Raw genomic sequence first — 27,791 nt, 5'->3', positions numbered from 1 at the left:
TTGTATGTTATATTTTATTAGATATAATTTACAAGTTGTTTTACGTCTGCATCAAAACAACGTCGGCTATCAGGTGGAAGCCAGCCAGGAGCGAGGAGCAGACCAGTAGCCATAGGATCGTGGAGGGGTAAAATGTTGTCATCATGTACCCGAACTCTATCGTCCACTAAACTCCTCAGGTGTACTGTGATATCAGTGGCTCACTATACAAGGTAGGTTCTGTCTCGGGGCCACTGAATCGGGTGTAGAAGACCATCAGTTTGCATGTTGTAAGGAATGAGCGGTACTGGTCGACCACACACCAAATGTCATTGGTACACTTCTTAAATTTGGATCTTGATGCAAGAGACGTACAAATACTTCCCTTATGGTCTTTTCACTTATATTTTTTAATAGTTAAAGTATAAATTCTTGTCTCCACCAATATGGAACATTGTCGTGAGAAGCTGTGTGCGGAAGGTGTGAAAAAGCCGAGCACTGGATGAATTACCTCCTGATAGGTTCCAGCTAGGTGTCAAGGCCTGATTCCTCTATGGTAACATGCATTGCCAGTACTTATAGCTAGTACACAGCGAAATATATCTTGAACATAATTTTACCAGAAGTGTGGAATATGGGGACCATAAGTAAACAGTGCCTGGAAGATCATTGATAAGTTTCCAGTTCCCTCGTTATCCAAAAGATTCATATTTGTGAATGTATTTCTAACCAGTAGGCTTCAAATGATATTTTGAGTATTATTCCAGTAGAGGAGTGAGAAAGTTTAGTAATAAAGTCTTCATGTTGACAAATTAAATTAAGTATTTGTGGCATTGAAGTTTAAGGAAAATGGGATTAAATGTAAAAGAATATATCTCAAGTTTGAAATATTGAAATACAATATATTCCCAATTTCACACAGTAATTATTCAGAAAATTGCATTACTAAGAAGCTCTCAACAGGTTTTTCATCATTGCTTTTGTCCCTCATTTTAAATCTGATTGGGGAGGATAGCCTGTCCTTGTAATAAACCCTGATAGTTATCAAGGCTATGAATCCAGTGGAATATTTAACCTTAAACCAAACATTTTTGTTAAAACAATTTAAGAGAACCATAGAAAATCCAAAATCCAAAAACTTTGAAGAATATATGATGTATTTTTGGCAGAAATATATTAAAATTTTATAAAATGTTTACACTCCTGATATCAAGATTACATGATTTGTAGTGGAGTATTAGGTTTGTTTTCTTATTGGCAGTGAACAATATTCCATGCATTTTACAAGGCACAAATAGTAAAAAGAAACATGATTTGGATATTCTTATTGAACCTGAAATCCCTAAGCTTAATATAATTTAGCCAAGTTTAACCTAAATGTTTATAAAGAGCCCTGATTATGCTTTATGAAACAAAATTTTAATTTTTGATTTATTTAACTAATATTAAAATGGCTGTGAAGCACAGGGAAAATGTGGAGTTTCTTTGAAAAGGAAAACCAACCCAGTACTCATGGTAGATTATGTTCTTAGGTTTGAATGCATGGGATTTGAATATTATTATTATTATGCTTAGTGGCTTATGGGATTTGAACAACTCTATCCATAGCCCACGCCTCGCAACCATACAACATTGTTGGAACCACTATTCCTTCAAACATACCCATTTTTGCTTTCCGAGATAATGTTCTCGACCTCCACACATTGTTCAAGGCTCCCAGAATTTTCGCCCCCTCCCCCACCCTATGATTCACTTCCGCTTCCATGGTTCCATCCGCTGCCAAATCCACTCCCAGATATCTAAAACACTTCACTTCCTCCAGTTTTTCTCCATTCAAACTTACCTCCCGGTTGACTTGACCCTCAACCCTACTGTCCCTAATAACCTTACTCTTATTCACATTTACTCTCAACTTTCTTCTTTCACACACTTTACCAAACTCAGTCACCAGCTTCTGCAGTTTCTCACATGAATCAGCCACCAGCGCTGTATCATCAGCGAACAACAACTGACTCACTTCCCAAGCTCTCTCATCCGCAACAGACTGCATACTTGCCCCTCTTTCCAAAACTCTTGCATTCACCTCCCTAACAACCCCATCCATAAACAAATTAAACAACCATGGAGACATCACACATCCCTGCTGCAAACCTACATTCACTGAGAACCAATCACTTTCCTCTCTTCCTAAACGTACACATGCCTTACATCCTCGATAAAAACTTTTCACTGCTTCTAACAACTTGCCTCCCACACCATATATTCTTAATACCTTCCACAGAGCATCTCTATCAACTCTATCATATGCCTTCTCCAGATCCATAAATGCTACATACACATCCATTTGCTTTTCTAAGTATTTCTCACATACATTCTTCAAAGCGAACACCTGATCCACACATCCTCTACCACTTCTGAAACCACACTGCTCTTCCCCAATCTGATGCTCTGTACATGCCTTCACCCTCTCAATCAATACCCTCCCATATAATTTACCAGGAATACTCAACAAACTTATACCTCTGAAATTTGAGCACTCACTCTTATCCCCTTTGCCTTTGTACAATGGCACTATGCACGCATTCCGCCAATCCTCAGGCACCTCACCATGAGTCATACATACATTAAATAACCTTACCAACCAGTCAATAATACAGTCACCCCCTTTTTTAATAAATTCCACTTCAATACCATCCAAACCTGCTGCCTTGCCGGCTTTCATCTTCCGCAAAGCTTTTACTACCTCTTCTCTGTTTTTTATTTTTTTTTTTTTTTTTTTTGCTTTGTCGCTGTCTCCCGCGTTTGCGAGGTAGCGCAAGGAAACAGACGAAAGAAATGGCCCAACCCACCCCCATACACATGTATATACATACACGTCCGCACACGCAAATATACATACCTACACTGCTTTCCATGGTTTACCCCAGACGCTTCACATGCCCTGATTCAATCCACTGACAGCACGTCAACCCCGGTATACCACATCGATCCAATTCACTCTATTCCTTGCCCTCCTTTCCCCCTCGTGCATGTTCAGGCCCCGATCACACAAAATCTTTTTCACTCCATCTTTCCACCTCCAATTTGGTCTCCCACTTCTCCTCGTTCCCTTCACCTCCGACACATATATCCTCTTGGTCAATCTTTCCTCACTCATTCTCTCCATGTGCCCAAACCATTTCAAAACACCCTCTTCTGCTCTCTCAACCACGCTCTTTTAATTTCCACACATCTCTCTTACCCTTACGTTACTTATTTGATCAAACCACCTCACACCACACATTGTCCTGAAACATCTCATTTCCAGCACATCCACCCTCCTGCGCACAACTATCCATAGCCCACGCCTCGCAACCATACAACATTGTTGGAACCACTATTCCTTCAAACATACCCACTTTTGCTTTCCGAGATAATGTTCTCAACTTCCACACATTCTTCAAGGCTCCCAGGATTTTCGCCCCCTCCCCCACCCTATGATCCACTTCCGCTTCCATGGTTCTATCCGCTGCCAGATCCACTCCCAGATATCTAAAACACTTTGCTTCCTCCAGTTTTTCTCCATTCAAACTTACCTCCCAATTGACTTGACCCTCAACCCTACTGTACCTAATAACCTTGCTCTTATTCTCTGTTTACCAAATCATTTTCCCTAACCCTCTCACTTTGCACACCACCTCGACCAAAACACCCTATATCTGCCACTTTATCATCAGACACATTCAACAAACCTTCAAAATACTCACTCCATCTCCTCACATCACCACTACTTGTTATCACCTCCCCATTTGCACCCTTCACTGAAGTTCCCATTTGCTCCCTTGTCTTACGCACTTTATTTACCTCCTTCCAGAACATCTTTTTATTCTCCCTAAAATTTAATGATACTCTCTCACCCCAACTCTCATTTGCCCTCTTTTTCACCTCTTGCACCTTTCTCTTGACCTCCTGTCTCTTTCTTTTATCCATCTCCCACACAATTGCATTTTTTCCCTGCAAAAATCGTCCAAATATATATATATATATATATATATATATATATATATATATATATATATATATATATATATATATATTTTTTTTTTAATTTTTTTTTTTGCTTTGTCGCTGTCTCCCGCGTTTGCGAGGTAGCGCAAGGAAACAGACGAAAGAAATGGCCCAACCCATATATATAAGAGTCCTGGAAAGAGGGGCAAGTATGAAGTCTGTTGGGGATGAGAGAGCTTGGGAAGTGAGTCAGTTGTTGTTCGCTGATGATACAGCGCTGGTGGCTGATTCATGTGAGAAACTGCAGAAGCTGGTGACTGAGTTTGGTAAAGTGTGTGGAAGAAGAAAGTTGAGAGTAAATGTGAATAAGAGCAAGGTTATTAGGTACAGTAGGGGTGAGGGTCAAGTCAATTGGGAGGTGAGTTTGAATGGAGAAAAACTGGAGGAAGTGAAGTGTTTTAGATATCTGGGAGTGGATCTGTCAGTGGATGGAACCATGGAAGCGGAAGTGGATCATAGGGTGGGGGAGGGGGCGAAAATTTTGGGAGCCTTGAAAAATGTGTGGAAGTCGAGAACATTATCTCGGAAAGCAAAAATGGGTATGTTTGAGGGAATAGTGGTTCCAACAATGTTGTATGGTTGCGAGGCGTGGGCTATGGATAGAGATGTGCACAGGAGGATGGATGTGCTGGAAATGAGATGTTTGAGGACAATGTGTGGTGTGAGGTGGTTTGATCGAGTAAGTAACGTAAGGGTAAGAGAGATGTGTGGAAATAAAAAGAGCGTGGTTGAGAGAGCAGAAGAGGGTGTTTTGAAATGGTTTGGGCACATGGAGAGAATGAGTGAGGAGAGATTGACCAAGAGGATATATGTGTCGGAGGTGGAGGGAACGAGGAGAAGAGGGAGACCAAATTGGAGGTGGAAAGATGGAGTGAAAAGGATTTTGTGTGATCGGGGCCTGAACATGCAGGAGGGTGAAAGGAGGGCAAGAAATAGAGTGAATTGGAGTCATGTGGTATACAGGGGTTGACGTGCTGTCAGTGGATTGAAGCAAGGCATGTGAAGCGTCTGGGGTAAACCATGGAAGGCTGTGTAGGTATGTATATTTGCGTGTGTGGACGTGTGTATGTACATGTGTATGGGGGGGGGGGTTGGGCCATTTCTTTCGTCTGTTTCCTTGCGCTACCTCGCAAACGCGGGAGACAGCGACAAAGTATAAAAAAAAAAAAAAAAAAAAAAAAAAAAATATATATATATATATATATATATATATATATATATATATATATATATATATATATATATATATATATATATATATATGCAGGAGGGTGAAAGGCATGCAAGAAATAGAGTAAATTGAAACTGTGTGGTATTCTGGGGTCAATATGCTGTCAATGGACTGTACCAGTGCATGTGAAATGTCTGTAGTAAACCATGGAAAGGTCTGTGGGGCCAGGGATTTTTGATTTTCAAGGTCTGACTGTACTCTACTCAACTTTTTCCAGAACAATTTCAAACAATATCATTTGGGTTTCAAGAAATAAGTGTTAGATGTTGATCAGCATCTGAAATGTGGGAAATACTATGTATGTGTTACCTATCCAATTTAAGAAGCATTATATATATGTTAAATGTAGATAGATATAAGGTAATGGAAAGTGAGGATTTTTTTCATATATTGAAGAAAAGAGGACTATACTCTATTGGAAGTAAGGTTTTGAAAAATCAGTATTTATGTTTCCGAGTTGATTTGGTAGTGCTGTACCTGCCATACGCTTTATTTTCAGCAATTACAGGTTGGCTGAGGTTGGTAAATTTGAGTCTCCCAAATTGACTGGAAAATATGAAACGGGTCAGCTTTTCCTGCATAGAGTCTTTGGTTATCGAGGGGTTGTTCTCTTCCCCTGGTTAGCCAGAGTCTACGACAGAGATGTCCCAAATAAAAAGGAATCAAAGTAGGTTATTTTAGATGATTGTTTGTAAAACTATATATTTTTGTCATATAAGCTGATGAATACTGTTGTAGGGTATTGATGAATATTTTATATTTTGTTTATGGTTGTATTCCAGACCAATAGAAGAGAGTATGAACTACAATCAGGTTGGAAAAGAGGTGAAAGGGAGAGCTCACACATACTATCAAGTACTTATTGACTCTCGAGATTGTCCATATATCGTAAGTACAGTAGCTAGTTGAGAGACATTCTGATGTTTGCTTTCTTTTTGGTCTTGGATGATTGAAGATGGGATTAGTGAGCATTCAAAATGTTTAACTCATTTGTTGAGGTTTGGACATATATGTGTTGGCAATTTTTCAGTATCATTTAATAATGAATTTTTATTTTCCATAAGTCTGTAATGCAATGGACATTACAAAAATGTCTATAATAAAACTTTTGAAGATTTGTTTAATGACTTGGCCCAGTGGGATATATGCGTAACAGGACTAATTTTCTTTCATCATTTTTCACCCAATATTCTCTGAATATGTTGATAATCATTAATTTATGCATTAGGTAAGATCCTAATGAAGAGGATGGTTTTGAAATAATACATGTAAAATTTACTGTATGATTCACTGGCTGTATCTTGAATGTCTTGAATTGATTTCATATGCAAACTCGGAAAAAATTCTGTATCAGGTCTCTTCTATATTTTTCTGCTTTGAGAACCTGCTGAAGAAAGATGTGATGAAAAATTGTATGAAGAATACAATTTACTGTATTATATGTTAAATGGTCGAAGCTAAGACACCTTGAAGACTGACAATTAACCCAGCATGGGTCAATATGGGAATTTTAGATGCTTAAATCTTTAGTTAAGTAGATATTTTGTAAGGTAGATTTTCGGTTGCTAAACACTCTGCCTATACAGTATAGTGTAAACAAATTTTGAGGGTCTAGGAATATGCAGTCTAACCATCCATCTTTTTTTTTTCTTATAAAAGGGGCTCATTCTTTTGTAAAAGTCTTAGAATATTTATGTATGACCTCTTCGTAGAACCCATGTTGTCTCTCACTTGGGGAGTTTCTCCATTGCAAATAATCATCCATATCCTCTCTGATTATCTTTGATGTTTTACAGATCTCATTCATCAGAGATACTGATCTGTAGCTCATTGATTTTCAAATCTCTTTCCTTAAGGTTAGACATGACTTTTGCTTTCGTCCAATACCCACATACTACTCCCTTGGCCAGCGAAATTTTGAACAGGATTTTGGGGAGGCATGTTGAAGGCTTCTGCATACTTCTTTAGTGCACATGAGGGGACTTTGTCAGTAGTGTGTGCCTTACATAAGAACCTTTAGTGGTCTACTTATGTATTTTTTTGACAGTTTCAGTGGTCCCTAAGTCCTCTTCCCACATCCATTTTCTTTAATGATAGGGCTATAGTTTCCCCCCACTGTGAGTACATTTTGCAACATCTCATTTACTTGCTTATTTTCTTATCTTCTTCAGTTTTTCCCCTCTGAATCCCTCTGTCTGATTAGCTGCTCTTTAACTGTCCTTTTACTCCTGATGAATGATGGAATATTCCTGTATGGATTTTCAAAATCAGAAGTTTCATGCAAGTACAGGTATGTGAATTCACACACATTCTTTCCAGAGTCCACCTGCTCAAGATTACACGGTAAGAGAAAAAGTACCATTTGTGAGACAGTATCACTGGGAGTAGTCTCATCAAAGAACTTTTTACTCCAAAGGAGTCCACATTTTTTCCTGTTACTGTTATTACTGCATTAGTAACAGCCTTTAGAATGGGGTCCTAGGAAGACGTCCTGGAGTAATTATGAAAATAGAATAAATGAATGTGAATTCATTGTTGGACTATGCTCCTTATAGAGAGAGTATTTCAACATATATGTATGTAATGAAATTTAGGTGTAGTTTTATTACAAACCCTCATGAGCAATGAGAGGGCCCTGGCTCAGCTTGGAGTTAAAGCACTATCCCACTCCCAAAATGAGGTGTTCCCCTGAGGATCAAGCATCATAAAGATATAACCATCGTGAAACATATGAAGCTGGCAGATGTGTGTTCACAGGACTCATTGACATAAGAGCAGTCCATCCATGCCTATGACATCAAGTAGGGGGAGTGAGATAGGGCCTAACATCCTCTCAACCATATTCGTTCACTCTAGCGAGTTGGCAATGCTCAGGCTTGCTAACATTTGTATTTTACAAGCTTTTGGTGTCTTCACTTAAGTTTGTGGCCCTCAAATTAAAGGCAAGATTGGTGTTTTTGTCTCTTATGAATGAGACTTCCATGAAACAAATCATTACTACTTTGTTCTATTATATCTTGAAAACTAGTTTAATTGGAGACTACTGGCACTGTCTGCCACAAAATAGCAGTTACTTGAATTTTTTTGTGATGCTAAGCCAGACCACTACTTTTTGTTTGTATTTTGTGGCTGTACTGCAAGTTAATGAGATGCCTCCACAAATCTCTGAAGGTTAGGAGCCTCCAACTCCATCATTGTGGCAAGCTTTATGCTTCTCACCCTTTGCAAACCATCTAAACAGTAGCAGCAATAGCTCATCTTGGAACTCTCTTCCAATCAGTGGACAACACCTACAGACCCCACCTTCCTTATCAAATATGACTTTGACAAAACCAATACAGTACATGCTGAAATGACCTGACATATTAAACAACACCCCTCATAAACCTGTCTTGAACACCACTCCACCAGACATGCACCCACGTGAAATATAATACTAAGTTATGGTGTCTCGAATGTGTTCTGGACAATCTCCATCTTTCCAGTATAACTGACACTGATTCATCATATTAAGACCCCTTGTGCCCAAGATGCAATTACCTCACTAAAGTCACTGAACACTTCTAAATTGTCTTGTGCTCACCACACACACACACACACACACACACACACACACACACACACACACACACACACACACACACACTACCTTCTTGAACTGTGGTCTCACATGGTGGATGTAGCTGTTTTCCTGATCACTGTAGTAGCCACATAGAAGGGGATCCTCGGAAATGAAAGTAGAACAAGGCAAAATTATGGACTCCCATTGTGTAGCTGTTAGCATTCTTGACCATGACTTATTCATGGGCTGCTAAGGGTTGAGCACATAAGTTCAAATCCTGGTTGTGTCGGTCAGTCCACAGTCAACCCAGCTGTTCATCTGTCCTAAAGGGTTACTCAATAGAATGGGTACCTGGCTTAGGCTAAAGTGTATATGCACTTTATAACGAATAGTATGAAAAAAAAATAAATATATACTAATCGCCATTTCCCGTATTAGCAAGGTAGCGTTAAGAACAGAGGACTGGGCCTTTGAGGGACTATCCTCACCTGGCCCCCTTCTCTCTTCCTTCTTTTGGAAAATTATAGAAAAAAAAAAAACGAGAGGGGAGGATTTCCAGCCGACCACTCCCTCCCCTTTTAGTCGCCTACGACACGCAGGGAATACGTGGGAAGTATACTTTCTCCCCTATCCCCAGGAGGGTATGAAGAAGTAAGATAGTGAAAGAGAAGAGACAGGTGTTTGGACGATTTTTGCAGGGAAGTAGTGCAAATGACTGGGAGATGTATAAAAGAAAGAGGCAGGAGGTCAAGAGAAAGGTGCAAGAGGTGAAAAAGAGGGCAAATGAGAGTTGGGGTGAGAGTATCATTAAATTTTAGTGATAATAAAGAGATGTATTGGAAGGAGGTAAATAAAGTGCGTAAGACAAGAGAACAAATGGGAACATCGGTGAAGGGGGCAAATGGGGAAGTAATAACAAGTAGTGGTGAAGTGAGAAGGAGATGGAGTGAGTATTTTGAAGGTTTGTTAAATGAGTTTGATGATTGAGTGGCGTACATAGGGTGTTTTGGTCGAGGTGGTGTTCGAAGTGAGAGGGTCAGGGAGAATGGTTTGGTAAACAGAGAAGAGGTAGTGAAAGCTTTGTGGAAGATGAAAGCTGGCAAGGTGGCGGGTTTGCATGCTATTGGAGTGGAATTTATTAAAAAAGGGGGTGATTGTGTTGTTGATTGGTTGGTAAGAATGTTCAATATATGTATGGTTCGTGGTGAAGTGCCAGAGGATTGGCAGAATGCGTGCATAGTGCCATTGTACAAAGGCAAAGGGGATAAAGGTGAGTGTTCAAATTACAGAGGTATAAGTTTGTTGAGTATTCCTGGTAAATTATATGGGAGGGTCTTGATTGAGAGGGTAAAGGCATGCACAGAGCATCAGATTGGGGAAGAGCAGTGTGGTTTCAGAAGTGGTAGAAAATGTGTGGATCAGGTCTTTGCTTTGAAGCATGTATGTGAGAAATACTTAGAAAAACAGATGGATTTTGTAGGTAGCATTTATGGATCTGGAGAAGGCATATGATAGGGTTGACAGAGATGCTCTGTGAAAGGTATTAAAAGTATATGGTGTGGGAGGCAAGTTGCTAGAAGCAGCGAAAATTTTTTACCAAGGATGTAAGGCATGTGTACGAGTAGGAAGAGAGGAAAGTGATTGGTTCCCAGTGAATGTCGGTTTGCGGCAGGGGTGTGTAATGTCTCTATGGTCGTTTAATTTGTTTATGGATGGGGTTGTTAAGGAGGTAAATGCAAGAGTTTTGGAGAGAGGGGCAAGTATGCAGTATCTTGTGGATGAGAGGGCTTGGGAAGTGAGTCAGTCGTTGTTCGCTGATGATACAGCACTGGTTGCTGATTCTCCTTACACAACCAGGGCTAGATATTAGAGGCCATGATGGCAGGGTAGTGACTTGTGCATTGACCTTATGAGCCTCTCAGTGATCAAGATAAGTTAAAGGGGTCTCTGGCATATGACAAAAACTGTTTGTTGATGTTATCTCTGTTTAGACCTAGTTGACATTCCTTCTATGCCATTGAGTATGCTTCTGGCAGAAGAATGATGGTTTACAACAGAAGTTGATGTGCATTAAGGGTTCATCCTTGCTTTAGCTTTCCATAGCTTTTTCTTCAATTGCTCTTCTGTCATATGGGTATGCTCTCAGATGATTGTAGGGCTGTGTCTGTTGGTGAAGAATGATTGATTTGTAGGATGAAAAGCCTTTATTGTACCATAGGGAGAGCCCTCAAAGCATTTTTGTATTTCTTTCCTTTCTTTTTGAAGACCATTTCCAGCTAACTGAAGGTAACAGGCGTGAGGCATTCACCAGCAGTCATTAAATGAATGTAAGTGAGGGGTCAGTACACCTACTAACTTCCAAGCCACAGTGTAATAGGCCTGGATGGATTGCCCTATAGTTGTAGAGAATTTGCCAGCCTGAAATGTTTAATGATGCTTGAAGTGGGTAAATCATCTTGGATAAACCATTTTGGGGCTAAAATGGTGTTTTAACTTCTCACCAAGAAATTGCTCTCTCAAATGCTCAGAGGACTCTGCCTATAGTAAAGAAGTGGTTTTTCATCTTTCAAAACCTATATTTTTCTCTCTCTCTCTTTCTCTATCTTTTACAGAGAGCTCAGACTGAAGCTGTGACATTCTTAGGTAATCAAGACAATGGAAGAACTCTGTATGCTGTGCCTGGGCTTGACTACATTGGGCATGAAGATGTAATGCCATATGTTGCAGGGAGCAAAAGACCTATCAGACATGACTTGTTTGATAAGTTTCTTGCATATGCTCCAGAGAAAGGTTGTTTTAATCATATACATACTATTATATTTAGTGATTACATGTAAGTTATTTTCATGCAGCATTGATATGACTTGTCTTGCTATGAAAAACATGAAAATTTTAATGAGACCTCCTACTTTGGAGTTCACCGGAATTATCTCTTTCATTAAAATTACACATGCACATACATGCAGCTAAGCATAAGATTTACAGGTAATCCTACTTTAAGTGATGCAGTGACAGACACACCAAAAAAAAGATGGGTGGACTGTTTGTATCTAGGCTGCCAGAAAACATTTGATACTGTACAGTGTGGGAGACTGATAAAGAAGCTCGATCACTGGGCAGGAGTAAGGTGGAAAGTCCTTTGGTGGATAGAAGATTATTTATGTAAGAGGGAACAGAGGGTATATGTTAGAGGAGCTTTCTCAAAGTGGGCCAAGATAACCAGCAGAGTGCCATAGAGTTCTGAGGCAATTACTCTTCTTAATCTATGGGAATGACTTAACTGAAGGGATGTACTCGTATCTGATTATATTTGCATAGGATGCAAAGGTCTGATGAAAGTGTGGAGGATTGCATCCACATACAAGACCTAAATAGACTCAAAGTTGGTGTAGTACTTAGTTGAAGAAATTCAACTTGAGCAGATATAAAGTAATGAGGATGGGACAGAGTGAATGAATGCCTCAAAAATAGGATCATTATCTTGCAAGAAATAAGCTTCAGGCTTCTTTGTTTGAGGACATGGGAATCAATGTCATCCCTAACCAGTTGCCAAGAGTCCCTTATTAGCAAAATAGGTTTTAAGTATATTTTATTTTTATTTTTTATTTTGCTTTGTCGCTGTCTCCCGAGTTAACGAGGTAGCGCAAGGAAACAGACGAAAGAATGGCCCAACCCACCCACATACACATGTATATACATACACGTCCACACATGCAAATATACATACCTATACATCTCAATGTACATATATATATATACACACACAGACATATACATATATACACATGTACATAATTCATACTGTCTGCCTTTTATTTATTCCCATTGCCACCTCGCCAAACATGGAATAACAACCCCCTCCCCCCTCATGTGTGGAGGTAGTGCTAGGAAAAGACAACAAAGGCCCCATTCGTTCACACTCAGTCTCTAGCTGTCATGTAATAATGCACCAAAACCACAGCTCCCTTTCCACATCCAGGCCCCACAGAACTTTCCATGGTTTACCCCAGATGCTTCACATGCCCTGGTTCAATCTATTGACAGCACGTCAACCCCAGTATACCACATCGTTCCAATTCACTCTATTCCTTGCACGCCTTTCACCCTCCTGCATGTTCAGGCCCCGATCACTCAAAATCTTTTTCACTCCATCTTTACACCTCCAATTTGGTCTCCCACTTCTCCTCGTTCCCTCCACCTCTGACACATATATCCTCTTTATCAATCTTTCCTCACTCATTCTCTCCATGTGACCAAACCATTTCAAAACACCCTCTTCTGCTCTTTCAACCACACTCTTTTTATTTCCACATATCTCTCTTACCCTATTATTACTTACTCGATCAAACCACCTCACACCACACATTGTCCTCAAACATCTCATTTCCAGCACATCCACCCTCCTGCGCACAACTCTATCCATAGCCCACGCCTCACAGCCTTATAACATTGTTGGAACCACTATTCCTTCAAACATAGCTATTTTTGCTTTCCGAGATGATGTTCTCGGCTTCCAAACATTCTTCAAGGCTCCCAGAATTTTCACCCCCTACCCCACCCTATGATTCACTTTCGCTTCCATGGTTCCATCCGCTGCCAGATCCACTCCCAGATATCTAAAACAATTTACTTCCTCCAGTTTTTCTCCAGTCAAACTTACCTCCCAATTGACTTGACCCTCAACCCTACTGTACCTAATAACCTTGCTCTTATTCACATTTACTCTCAACTTTCTTCTTTCACACACTTTACCAAACTCAGTCACCAGCTTCTGCAGAGTCTCACATGAATCAGCCACAAGCGCTGTATCATCAGCGAACAACAACTGACTCACTTCCCAAGCTCTCTCATCCCCAACAGACTTCATACTTGCCCCTCTTTCCAAAACTCTTGCATTCACCTCCCTAACAACCCCATCCATAAACAAATTAAACAACCATGGAGACATCACACACCCCTGCTGCAAACCTACATTCATTGAGAACCAATCACTTTCCTCTCTTCCTACACGTACACATGCCTTACATCCTTGATAAAAACTTTTCACTGCTTCTGACAACTTGCCTCCCTCACCATATATTCTTAATACCTTCCACAGAGCATCTTTATCAACTATCATATGCCTTCTCCAGATCCATAAATGCTACATACAAATCCATTTGCTTTTCTAAGTATTTCTCACATACATTTTTCAAAGCAAACACCTGATCCACACATCCTCTACCACTTCTGAAACCACACTGCTCTTCCCCAATCTGATGCTCTGTACATGCCTTCACCCTCTCAATCTATACCCTCCCATATAATTTACCAGTAATACTCAACAAACTTATACCTCTGTAATTTGAGCACTCACTCTTATCCCCTTTGTCTTTGTACAATGGCACTATGCAAGCATTCCGCCAATCCTCAGGTACCTCACTATGAATCACACATACATTAAATAACCTTACCAACCAGTCAACAATACAGTCACCCCCATTTTTGATAAATTCCACTGCAATACCATCCAAACCTGCTGCCTTGCCGGCTTTCATCTTCCGCAAAGCTTTTACTACCTCTTCTTTGTTCACCAAATCACTTTCCCTAACCCTCTCGCTTTGCACACCTCCTCGACCAAAACACCCTATATCTGCCACTCTATCTTCAAACACATTCAACAAACCTTCAAAATACTCACTCCATCTCCTTCTCACATCACCACTACTTGTTATCACCTCCCCATTAGCCCCCTTCACTGAAGTTCCCATTTGCTCCCTTGTCTTACGCACTTTATTTACCTCCTTCCAAAACATCTTTTTATTCTCCCTAAAATTTAATGATACTCTCTCACTCCAACTCTCATTTGCCCTCTTTTTCACCTCTTGCACATTTCTCTTGACCTCCTGCCTCTTTCTTTTATACATCTCCCACTCATTTGCATTTTTTCCCTGCAAAAATTGTTCAAATGCCTCTCTCTTCTCTTTCACTAATAATCTTACTTCTTCATCCCACCACTCACTACCCTTTCTAATCAACCCACCTCCCACTCTTCTCATGCCACAAGCATCTTTTGCGCAAGCCATCACTGCTTCCCTAAATACATCCCATTCCTCCCCCACTCCCCTTACCTCCTTTGTTCTCACCTTTTTCCATTCTGTACTCAGTCTCTCCTGGTACTTCCTCACACCAGTCTCCTTCCCAAGCTCACTTACTCTCACCACTCTCTTCACCCCAACATTCTGTCTTCTTTTCTGAAAACCCCCTACAAATCTTCACCTTCGCCTCCACAAGATAATGATCAGACATCCCTCCAGTTGCACCTCTCAGCACATTAACATCCAAAAGTCTCTCCTTTGCGCGCCTATGAATTAACACATAATCCAATAACGCTCTCTGGCCATATCTCCTACTTACATACGTATACTTATGTATATCTCGCTTTTTAAACCAGGTATTCCCAATCACCGGTCCTTTTTCAGCACATAAATCTACATGCTCTTCACCATTTCCATTTACAACACTGAACACCCCATGTATACCAATTATTCCCTCAACTGCCACATTACTCACCTTTGCATTCAAATCACCCATCACTATAACCTGTCTTGTGCCTCAAAACCACAAAGACACTCATTCAGCTGCTCCCAAAACACTTGCCTCTCATGATCTTTCTTCTCATGCCTTTAAGTATATGGGTAAGGAAATATTTAGAAAGCTGTTCATATTCTACACAAGGCCAAAACTAGAATGTGGTTCTCAAGATTAGTCACAGCACCTAAAAAAGCACAAAAAGCTGATAAAGGAAGTCCAGAGAAGGGTAACAAAGATGGTAGCAGAATGAAGAGAGCTGAGATAAAGGGAAAAGCTAATTTGCCCACCTTGGAAAAAAGAAGCCTGGTAGGTGACCTGTCACAGCCTTTAAGGTTTTTAAAACAGGATGATAATGTGGACAGTGACCAGTTTTGTAAGAGATTTAGGGATAGAGCAATCAGAGGACATGAAATTAAGCAAGAAATTTTTTGAAAAAATGTAAAGAAGGACTTCTGTACTATAAGATTGTTGGATGAATGGAATTGAATGAGTTAGTACTGATTAATGCAGACAGCATATAGAAATTTAAGAAGTTGTATGGTGGTAGAGAGATGATACCCCATGAATGTAAAACTCCCTCCCCATACAGTACGTAATGATAATAAGGGATTTTAGTTATAAAGAAACAGAATGGGGAAATTTAGATTCACATGGTGATAGGGAGTAATGGAAGCACAAGTTTTTAGAGTATACGGGGTATAGGAAAATTTCATATACCATCTTGCTAGGGATGAGAGGGAATGATGTACCATCATTCCTAGATCTTGTCTTCACACTTAGTAGCATGGATATTGAGAACAGTATATATGATACACCATTTGGAAGAAGTTATCACATAATGCTCAAGTTTGACTGTGTTAAATGAGGACATTAAAAGAGCAGAGGTAAGACATGATATAAAGAGATATAATTCTGGAAACTTCACAAATCTCCCTAGTTTTTATGGTAACATAAGTTTGGAAATAGTGTTCATTAGCCAGAATCCAAGGTTTTGTGGTGATAGTTTCTGTTGACTTTACAATAAAGTAGTAGAGACAAGGGTACCCCAAGCCTCAGATACTGAGGGAACAGTAAGAAGAGGGTAAAATGGTTGAATGAAAAAAACGTCAAAAAGCAAAAGATTTTATGAGATGTGCAGTGGCCAAGATATAAACAGCACTCAAGCCTTCCAGTACTTTCAAGGTATAAGAGAGGAGTAGAGCTTCCAGTACTTGCAAGGTATAAAAGAGCATAGAATGAGTAGAGCATGATAAGAAAGTGAGATTAAAAAATTTTTAAAAGAATATTGTGAACAAGGCAAATGAAAATCTGAAACTTCCTATAAATTCATCAGATGTAATTTGTCAGTTAAGAAGCATCTTATCAGGCTGAGGGATTTAGAGGGAAAAATTGTGGAGGATGATATTGGCTCTGTGAGGATCTGATTAACAAGTTCAAAAGTGATTTCACAGTGGAAGACAGTATAACCCTAATGCCAGTGAGACAAAATGGGATTGGTTTTGAAAATCATTGAGATATCGAGAAAAGATATTAACAGAATATTAAAAGGACTGGACACATAAAAGGCTCATAGACTTTTGAAATTTCACCATATGCACGAAATGGATGTGGATATGCTAAATAAACCACCTGAATTTCTGTTCAAGATGTCACTGGAGAGAGAGAAAGTGCTAAGGTAATGGAAAAGGGCAAACATTATGTATATATATAAGGAGACTGGGAACAGAATGGTTGCACCAAAGAGTGTAGTTTGTAAGGTTTTAGAAAAGATTATTTGAAAGCAAATACATGACTTTCTGTGGAGAAATTACCCAAGTGAGAGACAGTATAGTTTTAGGTAAAGGACTTCATGTGTAACTAACCTCTTAGAATTTTAAAAGAAAGTGACTTCAGTCCTGGACAAAATGGAAGGTTAGGTGAAGTGTTTGTATCTGGACTGCCATAAAGCTTGTGACACTGTATTACATGGGAAGCTGATTAAGAAACTGGATTACTAGACAGGAATAAGGGAGGAAACCCCCTTGGTGGATAGAAGATTATGTCATTGGGAGAGAACAAATGACACATTTTAGAGGAATCTTTTCTGAATGGATAGAGGTGACCAGTGGAGTGCCACAGGGCTCGGTTCTGGGACCAGTGCTCTTGATCTACACGAATAACTTGCTGGAAGGTATGGACTCCTCCTTGAATACTTTTTCAGATGATGCAAAAGTCATAAGGGAAGTGAAAAGTGAGAAGGATCGCATCAACTTACAGGGGGACTTGAACAGACTCCAAAGTTGGTCTGAAATATGGTTGATGAAATTCAACCTGAGCAAACATAAAGTAATGAGGATGGCACAAAGTGAAAGATTGCCTCAATGTGATTATTATCTTGCAGGAACTTAGCTTCAGGATTCTGTGCATGAGAAGGGATTGGGAGTCAACATTGTTAGTAACCTGTTGCCAGAGTCTCAGATTAGGAGAATATAGTTAGGAAGAGAAAATGCCTGCAGGTAAGTATCAGAATAGCCTTCCCGTGTTTGGATAAGGAAATATTTGACGAGCTATTCATATCCCTTTTGTGTCCAAAACTAGAATATATTTCTTAGGTTTGGTTACCACACCTGGAGAAGCACAAAGAGCTAATGAAGAAGGTCCAGAGGAGGGCAAAACAGTTGGTACCAGAATGAAGATAGCTGAGTTATAGGAAAAATCTCGATGTTTTAGATTTAGATTTACCCTCCTGGAAAGAGAGAAGAGTGAAAGGTGACTTGATTACAACCTTTAAATTTTTGAAAGAGATTGACAATGTGGACAATGAACAGTTCTTTGAGAGATGTAGAAACAGAGCAAGCAGAGGACATGACATGAAATTAATTAAGAAACTTACTGAAAAAGGATGTAAAGAAATACTTTTATATATGAGAATGGTGGATGAATGGAGTGGATTGATTGTGGACATGATTAATACAAACAGCATACATGAATTTAAAAGGTTGTATGTTAGTAAAGAATGTTCATGAGATAGGGACCCATGAGTGTAAAACTCCCTCCCTGTACATTACCAATAGATGATTACACATACACCACTCACAAGAGAAGAGCTCCGGGCATTTTTTTATTTTTCTATTTAGGGTGTACTAGATGGGAGAGTAGAATGTGAAGGGGCCCTGTGTGATAAATGAATTGTATACCCAGTCTGAGTGTTCCAAATTCTGGAAGTTTAAAAGGGATTGGAAATGGAAGCTTCCAATGTTCAAATAGAACAAAAGGAGTGTTGCTGACTTCAGTAAATTAGTTTCTATTAATTATTGGTGTCCTTGTTAAGGAGAGACAGATTTTAAGAAAGTGGGTAACATTAGGGGAAATGAACAAATTACTCTATAAAAGTACAGTTCTGACTTGACAAAAGGGAGTACAGTGTTACTGTTACCAAATAACGACACTTAGTGTCAGTTAGAAATCTAAATTCTCATGATAGAGGTTATTTTGTGCAAGTATGCTTCATTACTTTCACTAGTATTACTTTGGGGAATCAGGTCATGACCGGAAAGAATGCAGCCCTTACCCTTCTGTCACCTTAAATGGACAGTCTCTTCCACTGAGCAAAACACTAACCATTCTAGGCATCACTTAAGATACACACACATGATATTCACTCCCCACAACAATAACATCAGTACACAGACTAAATGCCCTCACAAACTAACAGGCACCAGATTTGGACAAGAAAAAGAATCCATCAGCATCCTAAGAAAACAATTATCTCATGCACTTTAAACTATGCCCTCACCTGTTAGGTCTTCCACCCTCTCAAAATCAAATGTAACAGATCTGCAACCCATACAAAATAGTGCACTTAGAACAAACATTGGCTCTCTGGCGACCATCAACACTCAAAACCTTTGCAATTAAAGAAAAATCTTCCCAGTGCTGTCACACCATAACATGCTCAGCTCTCAGTTCTGTGCATCAGCCTTAGACCACTCTGTAACTAACCACCTACCCCCAAGGAGAAATTAAAAGCCTAACCCTGTTTCACACTAAAGTACCCTCTACTCTCGTATCACCCCACCCCCAACAAATATAACACTGATTAAAACACATACACAGTAAAACAACAAGCACCAAACAAATGACCTCTCAACTCCATCTTAAACTCCAGCCCATCAGTTGTACACCTATCAGAAACCACATTCTCCAGACAAGCATGAGTTGCACTCTCCTACTTACACTCTGGACATCACCAATCACCACAAGCACCATTTCATCATATCCCAAGACCCTTCATGGTCAAGCTGCAATTACCCAAAAGAAGACACTGAGCCCTTATTACTCAGATACTTTGTACTCTATGCACATGATGCACAGATCACTACATGTTATGACCTGTGATCCCAACTGGAGAATGTAGTCAGCTTTCTGAGAGCTGATGGAGCCTCATAAGGATAGAAGGGACTCCTGGGACAGGAATTAAGTATATTCCTTATTATACTTTCCATTATACTTTCCTGACCCAGGAGTCCCTTACTCTCTCTAAATTATCTATTTCTAACCCTTTCACTCTCACGCATACGCTGATGATTCCATTTCAACTCATTTTCCCTTCCTCCTTCCCTTCTAACACTCATTTTTTTTTTAGTACTTAAGTCATTTCCTTCCCCAACTAGGACCTGTACAGTACCTCATTATGGGAAGCAGTAACCTTGTTAAATTTGAGTGATGAAATACAGTTTTTCTATCTCGTTATAAAAAATAATTTGTTTCCTTCAGTTTTTATTATAAAACATCATAATTAAATCCAGTAATAACAAAAAGAATTTGGGCATAACCATATCCTCCACTCTGCTATACATAACCAACATCACAAAGTTTGCTTTCCAAAGGTTGGGAATGTAGAATAGGTGCTATAATTATTTTTCATGAGCAGTCGTTTCATATCTACAGGGGTTTAATTCTACCATGTATATTGTACTGTTCGCACATGTGGTGTGGCTCATTCTCCACCTGTTTATTACCTAGACTGGAGCTAAGAGCCTTCTGTCTCTTTGATTTTCTTGGTATCACCTCATTTCAACCTACTCTTTCCATATTATGTTACTGCTGTTTCTGTCTTTGTTCCACATGTATCATTTTGGCCACCGTTTTCATGAGCTGCCTGCATATGACCCTACCTCCAAGGCTTTTGCTTAGGGCATTCTTTGGCTTCTGCTTCCCACAGTTTCTATGTGGAAACCAGCCAGTAGAGGATTAACTTTTATGGGACCTCCTTCCTCCCAGTAAATCTCTAGAATTCTCTTCCTCCTTCCAACTTTCCCTCTTCGTATGACCTTTAGTCATTCAAGAGTTAAGTCTGCAAATACCTGTGGAGCCTTGATTAATATTTACTTTTTCTTTCTTCCAAAATGACCTTTGATTGAGGCATGTTTTGCCTTTACCATATCATTCTCTATAAAAAAATTGTGCATGATAAAGAGAAGTTATTTTGAGGATTTGGCAGATATATCACCAGTGTATTGCTTCAGTAGATATCTGGTCCAGTGTGTTATCTAAATATATTTCCCTCTGATTTTGAGTATTTATCATTTAATTTCATATTTTATGATTTAATTATATGTACTATTCAGTATTATTAATACATGTTATAACATGGACATTATTTATATAATTGTGATAATCTTTTTAGATCCTCCATTTGGTGCTCGTGAAACACTAATAGCATGGCAGGAACGTAATCACCCATGGCTGGAGCTGTCAGATGTACACAAGGAAACCACAGAGAACATCAGAGTCACAGTTATACCCTTTTATATGGGGTGCAGAGAATCACAAAATGCTAATGTTTACTGGGTAAGTGGACTTAACGTGAGACAGTGTGATATAGTATAGCCTTGATATTTTATTTTTTTCCTTGAAGAAACCACAAGGCAGGTTTTACCACATCACTCATTGTAAGAAAACATTCCCATGATATGCAATAAGGACTTCACAGGCACTCAATGAACTTGATTATAAGACAAACAGAGATGGGCTTAGGGTGCTGAATACTGAGTATGCTATTATTTTAGACATTAACACTGAGAGCTAGCTTTACCATTTATTGAAGTACACATTAAATTGGCTCTCAAAAGATAATAGGATAGAAAGAAATGTTGTGCTTTCAGCACAGATAAAGAATGTGTATGATTAATTTAAAGTATTAACTTCATAACTAAACAATATATATTTTTTTTTTTTTTTTTTTTTTTTTTTTTTTTTTTTTTTTATACTTTGTCGCTGTCTCCCGCGTTTGCGAGGTAGCGCAAGGAAACAGACGAAAGAAATGGCCCAACCCCCCCCCCATACACATGTACATACACACGTCCACACACGCAAATATACATACCTACACAGCTTTCCATGGTTTACCCCAGACGCTTCACATGCCTTGATTCAATCCACTGACAGCACGTCAACCCCTGTATACCACATCGCTCCAATTCACTCTATTCCTTGCCCTCCTTTCACCCTCCTGCATGTTCAGGCCCCGATCACACAAAATCTTTTTCACTCCATCTTTCCACCTCCAATTTGGTCTCCCTCTTCTCCTCGTTCCCTCCACCTCCGACACATATATCCTCTTGGTCAATCTTTCCTCACTCATTCTCTCCATGTGCCCAAACCATTTCAAAACACCCTCTTCTGCTCTCTCAACCACGCTCTTTTTATTTCCACACCTCTCTCTTACCCTTACGTTACTTACTCGATCAAACCACCTCACACCACACATTGTCCTCAAACATCTCATTTCCAGCACATCCATCCTCCTGCGCACATCTCTATCCATAGCCCACGCCTCGCAACCATACAACATTGTTGGAACCACTATTCCCTCAAACATACCCATTTTTGCTTTCCGAGATAATGTTCTCGACTTCCACACATTTTTCAAGGCTCCCAAAATTTTCGCCCCCTCCCCCACCCTATGATCCACTTCCGCTTCCATGGTTCCATCCGCTGACAGATCCACTCCCAGATATCTAAAACACTTCACTTCCTCCAGTTTTTCTCCATTCAAACTCACCTCCCAATTGACTTGACCCTCACCCCTACTGTACCTAATAACCTTGCTCTTATTCACATTTACTCTCAACTTTCTTCTTCCACACACTTTACCAAACTCAGTCACCAGCTTCTGCAGTTTCTCACATGAATCAGCCACCAGCGCTGTATCATCAGCGAACAACAACTGACTCACTTCCCAAGCTCTCTCATCCCCAACAGACTTCATACTTGCCCCTCTTTCCAAAACTCTTGCATTTACCTCCCTTACAACCCCATCCATAAACAAATTAAACAACCATGGAGACATCACACACCCCTGCCGCAAACCTACATTCACTGAGAACTGCAAAGTGAGAGGGTTAGGGAAAATGATTTGGTAAACAGAGAAGAGGTAGTAAAAGCTTTGCGGAAGATGAAAGCCGGCAAGGCAGCAGGTTTGGATGGCATTGCAGTGGAATTTATTAAGAAAGGGGGTGACTGTATTGTTGACTGGTTGGTAAGGTTATTTAATGTATGTATGACTCATGGTGAGGTGCCTGAGGATTGGCGGAATGCGTGCATAGTGCCATTGTACAAAGGCAAAGGGGATAAGAGTGAGTGCTCAAATTACAGAGGTATAAGTTTGTTGAGTATTCCTGGTAAATTATATGGGAGGGTATTGATTGAGAGGGTGAAGGCATGTACAGAGCATCAGATTGGGGAAGAGCAGTGCGGTTTCAGAAGTGGTAGAGGATGTGTGGATCAGGTGTTTGCTTTGAAGAATGTATGTGAGAAATACTTAGAAAAGCAAATGGATTTGTATGTAGCATTTATGGATCTGGAGAAGGCATATGATAGAGTTGATAGAGATGCTCTGTGGAAGGTATTAAGAATATATGGTGTGGGAGGCAAGTTGTTAGAAGCAGTGAAAAGTTTTTATCGAGGATGTAAGGCATGTGTACGTGTAGGAAGAGAGGAAACAATATATATCTGTATCAAATTAAGCAGTTGGTAAAGACAAGCAAGGGCTGTGCAGAGACAGTCAAGGAAGTGATTATCGTTATTCGCCATTAAATGCGCAGGTGCTCTTTTACCATACCACCTCAGCTTTCCTTCAGTAACTCAGTAACAACAGACCCAACTTGATCTTAGTTGTGTTCTTGAACCCACTGTGATGTCTTTCTAAATTGCAAATCTATCAGAAAATGAATATCATGTGAAAAATATGAATACTGAACATTTCATTTTTTTCGTATTTATTCACCATTTACCGTATTTGTGGGGTAGCGTTAATAACAGAGGACTGAGCCTTAGAGGGAATATCTCTTCCTTTTTTTGGAAAAGTAAAAAACAGGAGGGGAGGATTTCTAGTGCCCTGCTCCCTCCAGTCACCTTCTACGACACGCAGGGAATACGTGGTAAGTATTCTTTCTTCCCATCCCCATATTCTAACATTTAGTTAAGATTGAGTCAGTGACAAATGCAATGTCTGACCCCCCCTCCAAGTCCTCATCATAGGGTACCAGATATATTTAGTCACTTGTCTTTGCATATATTCAAAACTTTTAAAAGCCATTGATACACATCCAGATACACATTTAGAATGCCTTTAACTTATCCTTAGCATATAATCTATGATACCTTTGACTTTGGGCCCAGACTTTTCTTCCATAATTTTTTTATAGTGCTAATCTATATAAGGACTGATTTAGTGAAAACTCTGTTTGATTCACCATTAAAGGACATGTGTGTTTACGTCTGTTGTATTGATTGCAGTGGCGGTATTGCATACGTCTAGAAAACCTAGGAGATTTGACAGTTCAACTTAGAGAGAGACATTGGCGTATATTCAGCTTGTCTGGAACATTGGAGACTGTCCGTGGTCGAGGTGTTGTAGGACAAGAGCCAGTACTATCCAGTCAGCAGCCAGCCTTCCAGTATTCTTCACATGTTTCTTTACAGGCACCATCTGGACACATGTGGTTTGTAAAGTTCCTATAATCAGTTTTATTGCAGTTCTCTGGAATGGCTGCCTCAATCTTTTTTAACTTGGTATACTAGCAGACATTTACTCTAATATATTTTGAAACCCTTTAGCCTAACTAGAGTGGTTACCTTGTTCTTTGGTTAACTAGGTAGTGACAGTTAGGAAAAGAATTAGTTCAAATGAGGTCATTCTTCATGTGTTCTTACCACTAACCAAGGAGGTTGGAAAGGCAGGTAGGTATAAAAAGGAATACCTTTATGAAATCATCTCTTAACCCTTAAAGTGTAGCCACAAGAAAACCTAGCTAAGCACTGAAAACATGAGAAAAATATATAAGATTAAAGATATGCATGCAAAAGTTTGCAACATGAAAATAATCCATTTTCTACCCTTGTTTGCCAATGGTAATGTTGAAGCAAACATCTGAGGGTGGCCCAGCAGGTGCTTTGGTGCATAATGGGGGAAAGGAAAGGGAGAGAAGCTAGAGAAAGTTGCTGTGTGTAACAAGGGAGAAGAAGGAGGGAGCAAGTTATGGTGGAGCATTGATCTTGGTACAGTACTTTTAAAACAGTGAATGGATATTTTAACTCAGGTGATATATGTTGCATATGTCATGTACCAGCATCATGTAAGGTATGTTGTGGTTGATATCAAGACAATAGAACAAATGAGTCTCAGGCATAAAGAGAATATACAAATTTATGCAAGAGTTACCACAAAGCTTAGGCCTCACTAACACCCCTATGTGTTAGACTTCTCTTGTACACTGCCTGTACCACAGGAGACTGCATTATAGGTGAATTTTTCATGATTACAGAGATGCTCCTGAGAGCCTAAATGATGTATTGATGGCATAAGGAAGTCTACTGGAACATTTGATGTGGTGTAGCTTCTGAGAGCCTAAATGATGCATGGATGGCATAAGGAAGTCTACTGGAACATTTGTTGTGGTGTATGAATGCTAAGTTTGGCGCACAGTTTAAAAGTTACATGGAAACCTATTCTCATATGATGTACATTGCAGTTGATTGTAAACCATCATATGAAATGTACTGTGTATAGCAGTTTAAGGATAAATCTCTTTTCCAAGCTGATTAGATTTAAGTGGCCTACTTCGCTGTTGAAGCATTTTTTTTCTTAGTCTGGGAATCATCTTAGTAGTTTGCTGTTGTATTATTTCCATCTATCTATGCCTTTTGTCTAGTAGAGTGAGCAAAATTTACTTATTTTATACCCTAGGAGTTCCCTCTATCCTTATGAATCTCTTGCAGCAATAAGGAAGCAGGCCTCATTCACTGGTTAGGACCATTGGTCATAAACTGGTAAATATGCAGTCTGTAGGGAATGAAAGGGCCTAGAAAGTAACTCAGTTTTTGTTTGCTAACAGTACAGCACTGGTTACAGATTTGAGTGATATTCTGCAGAGTCAATGGCTGAGGTTGGAAAAATGTGTGAAAGGAAGAAGTTTGGAGTAAATCTGAATAAAATCAAGGTTATTAGGTGTAGCAGGGCTGAGGGAAAAGTTAGTTGGTGTGTGAGTTTGAATGGAGAAAAATTAGAGGAAGTGAAGTGTTTTAGATGCCCAGGAGTGGACATGGTAGTGAAAGGAATCATGGAAGTGTGTCATAGGGTGGGTGGTGGTGCCAGGGTTCTTGGAGCATTGAAGCATGTGTGAAAAGAGAGAATATTATTTGGGAGGGCAAAAATGGGTGTGTCAAGGTACAGAAGTCTCAGTAATATTATGTGGATGCGAGGCATGGACTAAAGATGAGGCTGTGCAGAGGATGGTGGATTTGTTGGAAATGAAATGTTTGAGGACAGTATGTGGTGTGAGGTGGTTTGATTAAGTAATGAAAGAGTAAGAGAGATGTGTGGTAATAAAATGAGTGTGGTTGAGAGAGCTGAAGAGGATGCACAAAAATGGTTTTGAAATATGGAGAAATGGGTGAGGAAAGATTGACATATATATATGTCTGAAGTGGAAGGAACAAGGAGGATGGGGTGACCAAATTGGAGGCGGAAGGATGGAGTGAAAAAAGATTTTGGGCTGTGGTTTCGGTGCATTACACATGATAACTAGAAATGGATGTGAACAGATGCGGTCTATCTTCATTTCCTGGCACTACCTTGTGAATGTGGGAAATTGTGATCAAGTATTAAAAGAAATGATTACAGTAAGGTCCCATTTTTTGAACATTCTCTACTATCATAGCACTTCTTAAGTATATGTGGATAGGGGACTGTGGTTTCAGGGCATTGGATGTAAGCAAACGCAGCCTTTCATCTGTTCCTAGCTCTTCCTCACCAACACAAGAAATGGTGAACAAGTTTGAAGGAAAAGAAATATAGGAAATAAAGAGAAAAAAAAACTGTAAAGAATTTTGAAGAATGTGATAGGTTTTTCAGACATATATAAGCCCATGGCCATCATAGTCTTTGACCTATGGTCTTTGTGGTGGATGTGGCTGGCTTTCTGAGTGCTGTGGGTGCTCCATAGAAAAGGTTTCTGGTACAGAAATGGAAGGCAATGTAAGTTAAGTTGTGTTAGAACACCAAGTACAGAGTAAGCATTAATTTGGCTCGATAAATAGTCATGAACTAAAGAGAAACTACATGTATATAGAACCTAATAACATTGCCATTTTTAATGTGTAAGTTTATTAAAATAGGAATATAGTGAGTTTATAACATCCATAAACTTTAGGATAACCACTATCATCTTAATGAAAATTTTCTTGTAAAGTAATTGATTCTTTTCTGTTGAAAGTTAAGCTCATAAATAACATCATTGGTGGGAGATTTGATTTTTTAGTGATCTCATTCATCCTCTTGATCTACAACAGTTTATGGGATTATACTGTTCAAAAGGTACATAATGTCATGATTTCTTTACAGGGGCACCTTCAGGATGGAAAGAGAAGATGGCTTTACATTTGATTGTCGTATCCCACCTTTTTCGTTGGAAAGTAAACAAGATGATAACTCTCAACCCAGTGGAATAATTTAATATACATATGCATCGCTATCTTTTATAAGCATGAATTGAAAATTATTTGGAATATTTGATTGATACAGAAGTGATATTGGATTCATATTTATTGTATAATCACAGACTGAGTGACATTTTACTTATTTGGAAGTAAAGAACATCTCTCTTCACCAGCGGGTTAGGTAATCAGACTTTAGCCAGATACTGGTAATTGTGGTGTATGATAGTTACAAATATCAGTTTGAATGTTGTGAGAAATGGATGAGGTTTCTTCATGCAACCTGATTTGTATATATTTTGTAAGTATGTTATTATTGATTATATAAAATTATGCTGAAAACTGTATGATAGGATTTTTTTTTACATATGTTAGTTCAATATCCTTCTAAGAATTAAGCTTAATAAAACTTTGTATACT

The 27,791-nt window shown here is 39.3% G+C and overlaps 1 protein-coding gene across 2 annotated transcripts; it reads left to right on the top strand.

Moving 5' to 3' along the window:
- The first annotated feature begins 55 nt into the window (after nucleotides 1-55).
- On the top strand, nucleotides 56-27,791 carry POLDIP2 (DNA polymerase delta interacting protein 2). Of its 2 annotated transcripts, none has more exons than XM_071695932.1 (7): nucleotides 56-212; nucleotides 5,757-5,924; nucleotides 6,040-6,145; nucleotides 11,432-11,609; nucleotides 21,061-21,224; nucleotides 24,174-24,379; nucleotides 27,280-27,791. In XM_071695932.1, exons 1-7 carry the CDS (start codon nucleotides 133-135, stop codon nucleotides 27,389-27,391), a joined length of 1,014 nt encoding a protein of 337 aa, XP_071552033.1. In that variant the 5' UTR covers nucleotides 56-132; the 3' UTR covers nucleotides 27,392-27,791. The 2 variants fall into 2 exon arrangements, with proteins under 2 accessions (XP_071552033.1, XP_071552034.1); XM_071695933.1 differs by having other exon boundaries at nucleotides 69-212; nucleotides 5,766-5,924.

Source organism: Panulirus ornatus, chromosome 58, assembly GCF_036320965.1.
Source record: "Panulirus ornatus isolate Po-2019 chromosome 58, ASM3632096v1, whole genome shotgun sequence".
In the NCBI taxonomy this organism is placed as follows: domain Eukaryota; kingdom Metazoa; phylum Arthropoda; class Malacostraca; order Decapoda; family Palinuridae; genus Panulirus; species Panulirus ornatus.
Note: the sequence above shows the minus strand (reverse complement) of the source record. Positions and strands in the feature narration are given on the sequence as shown.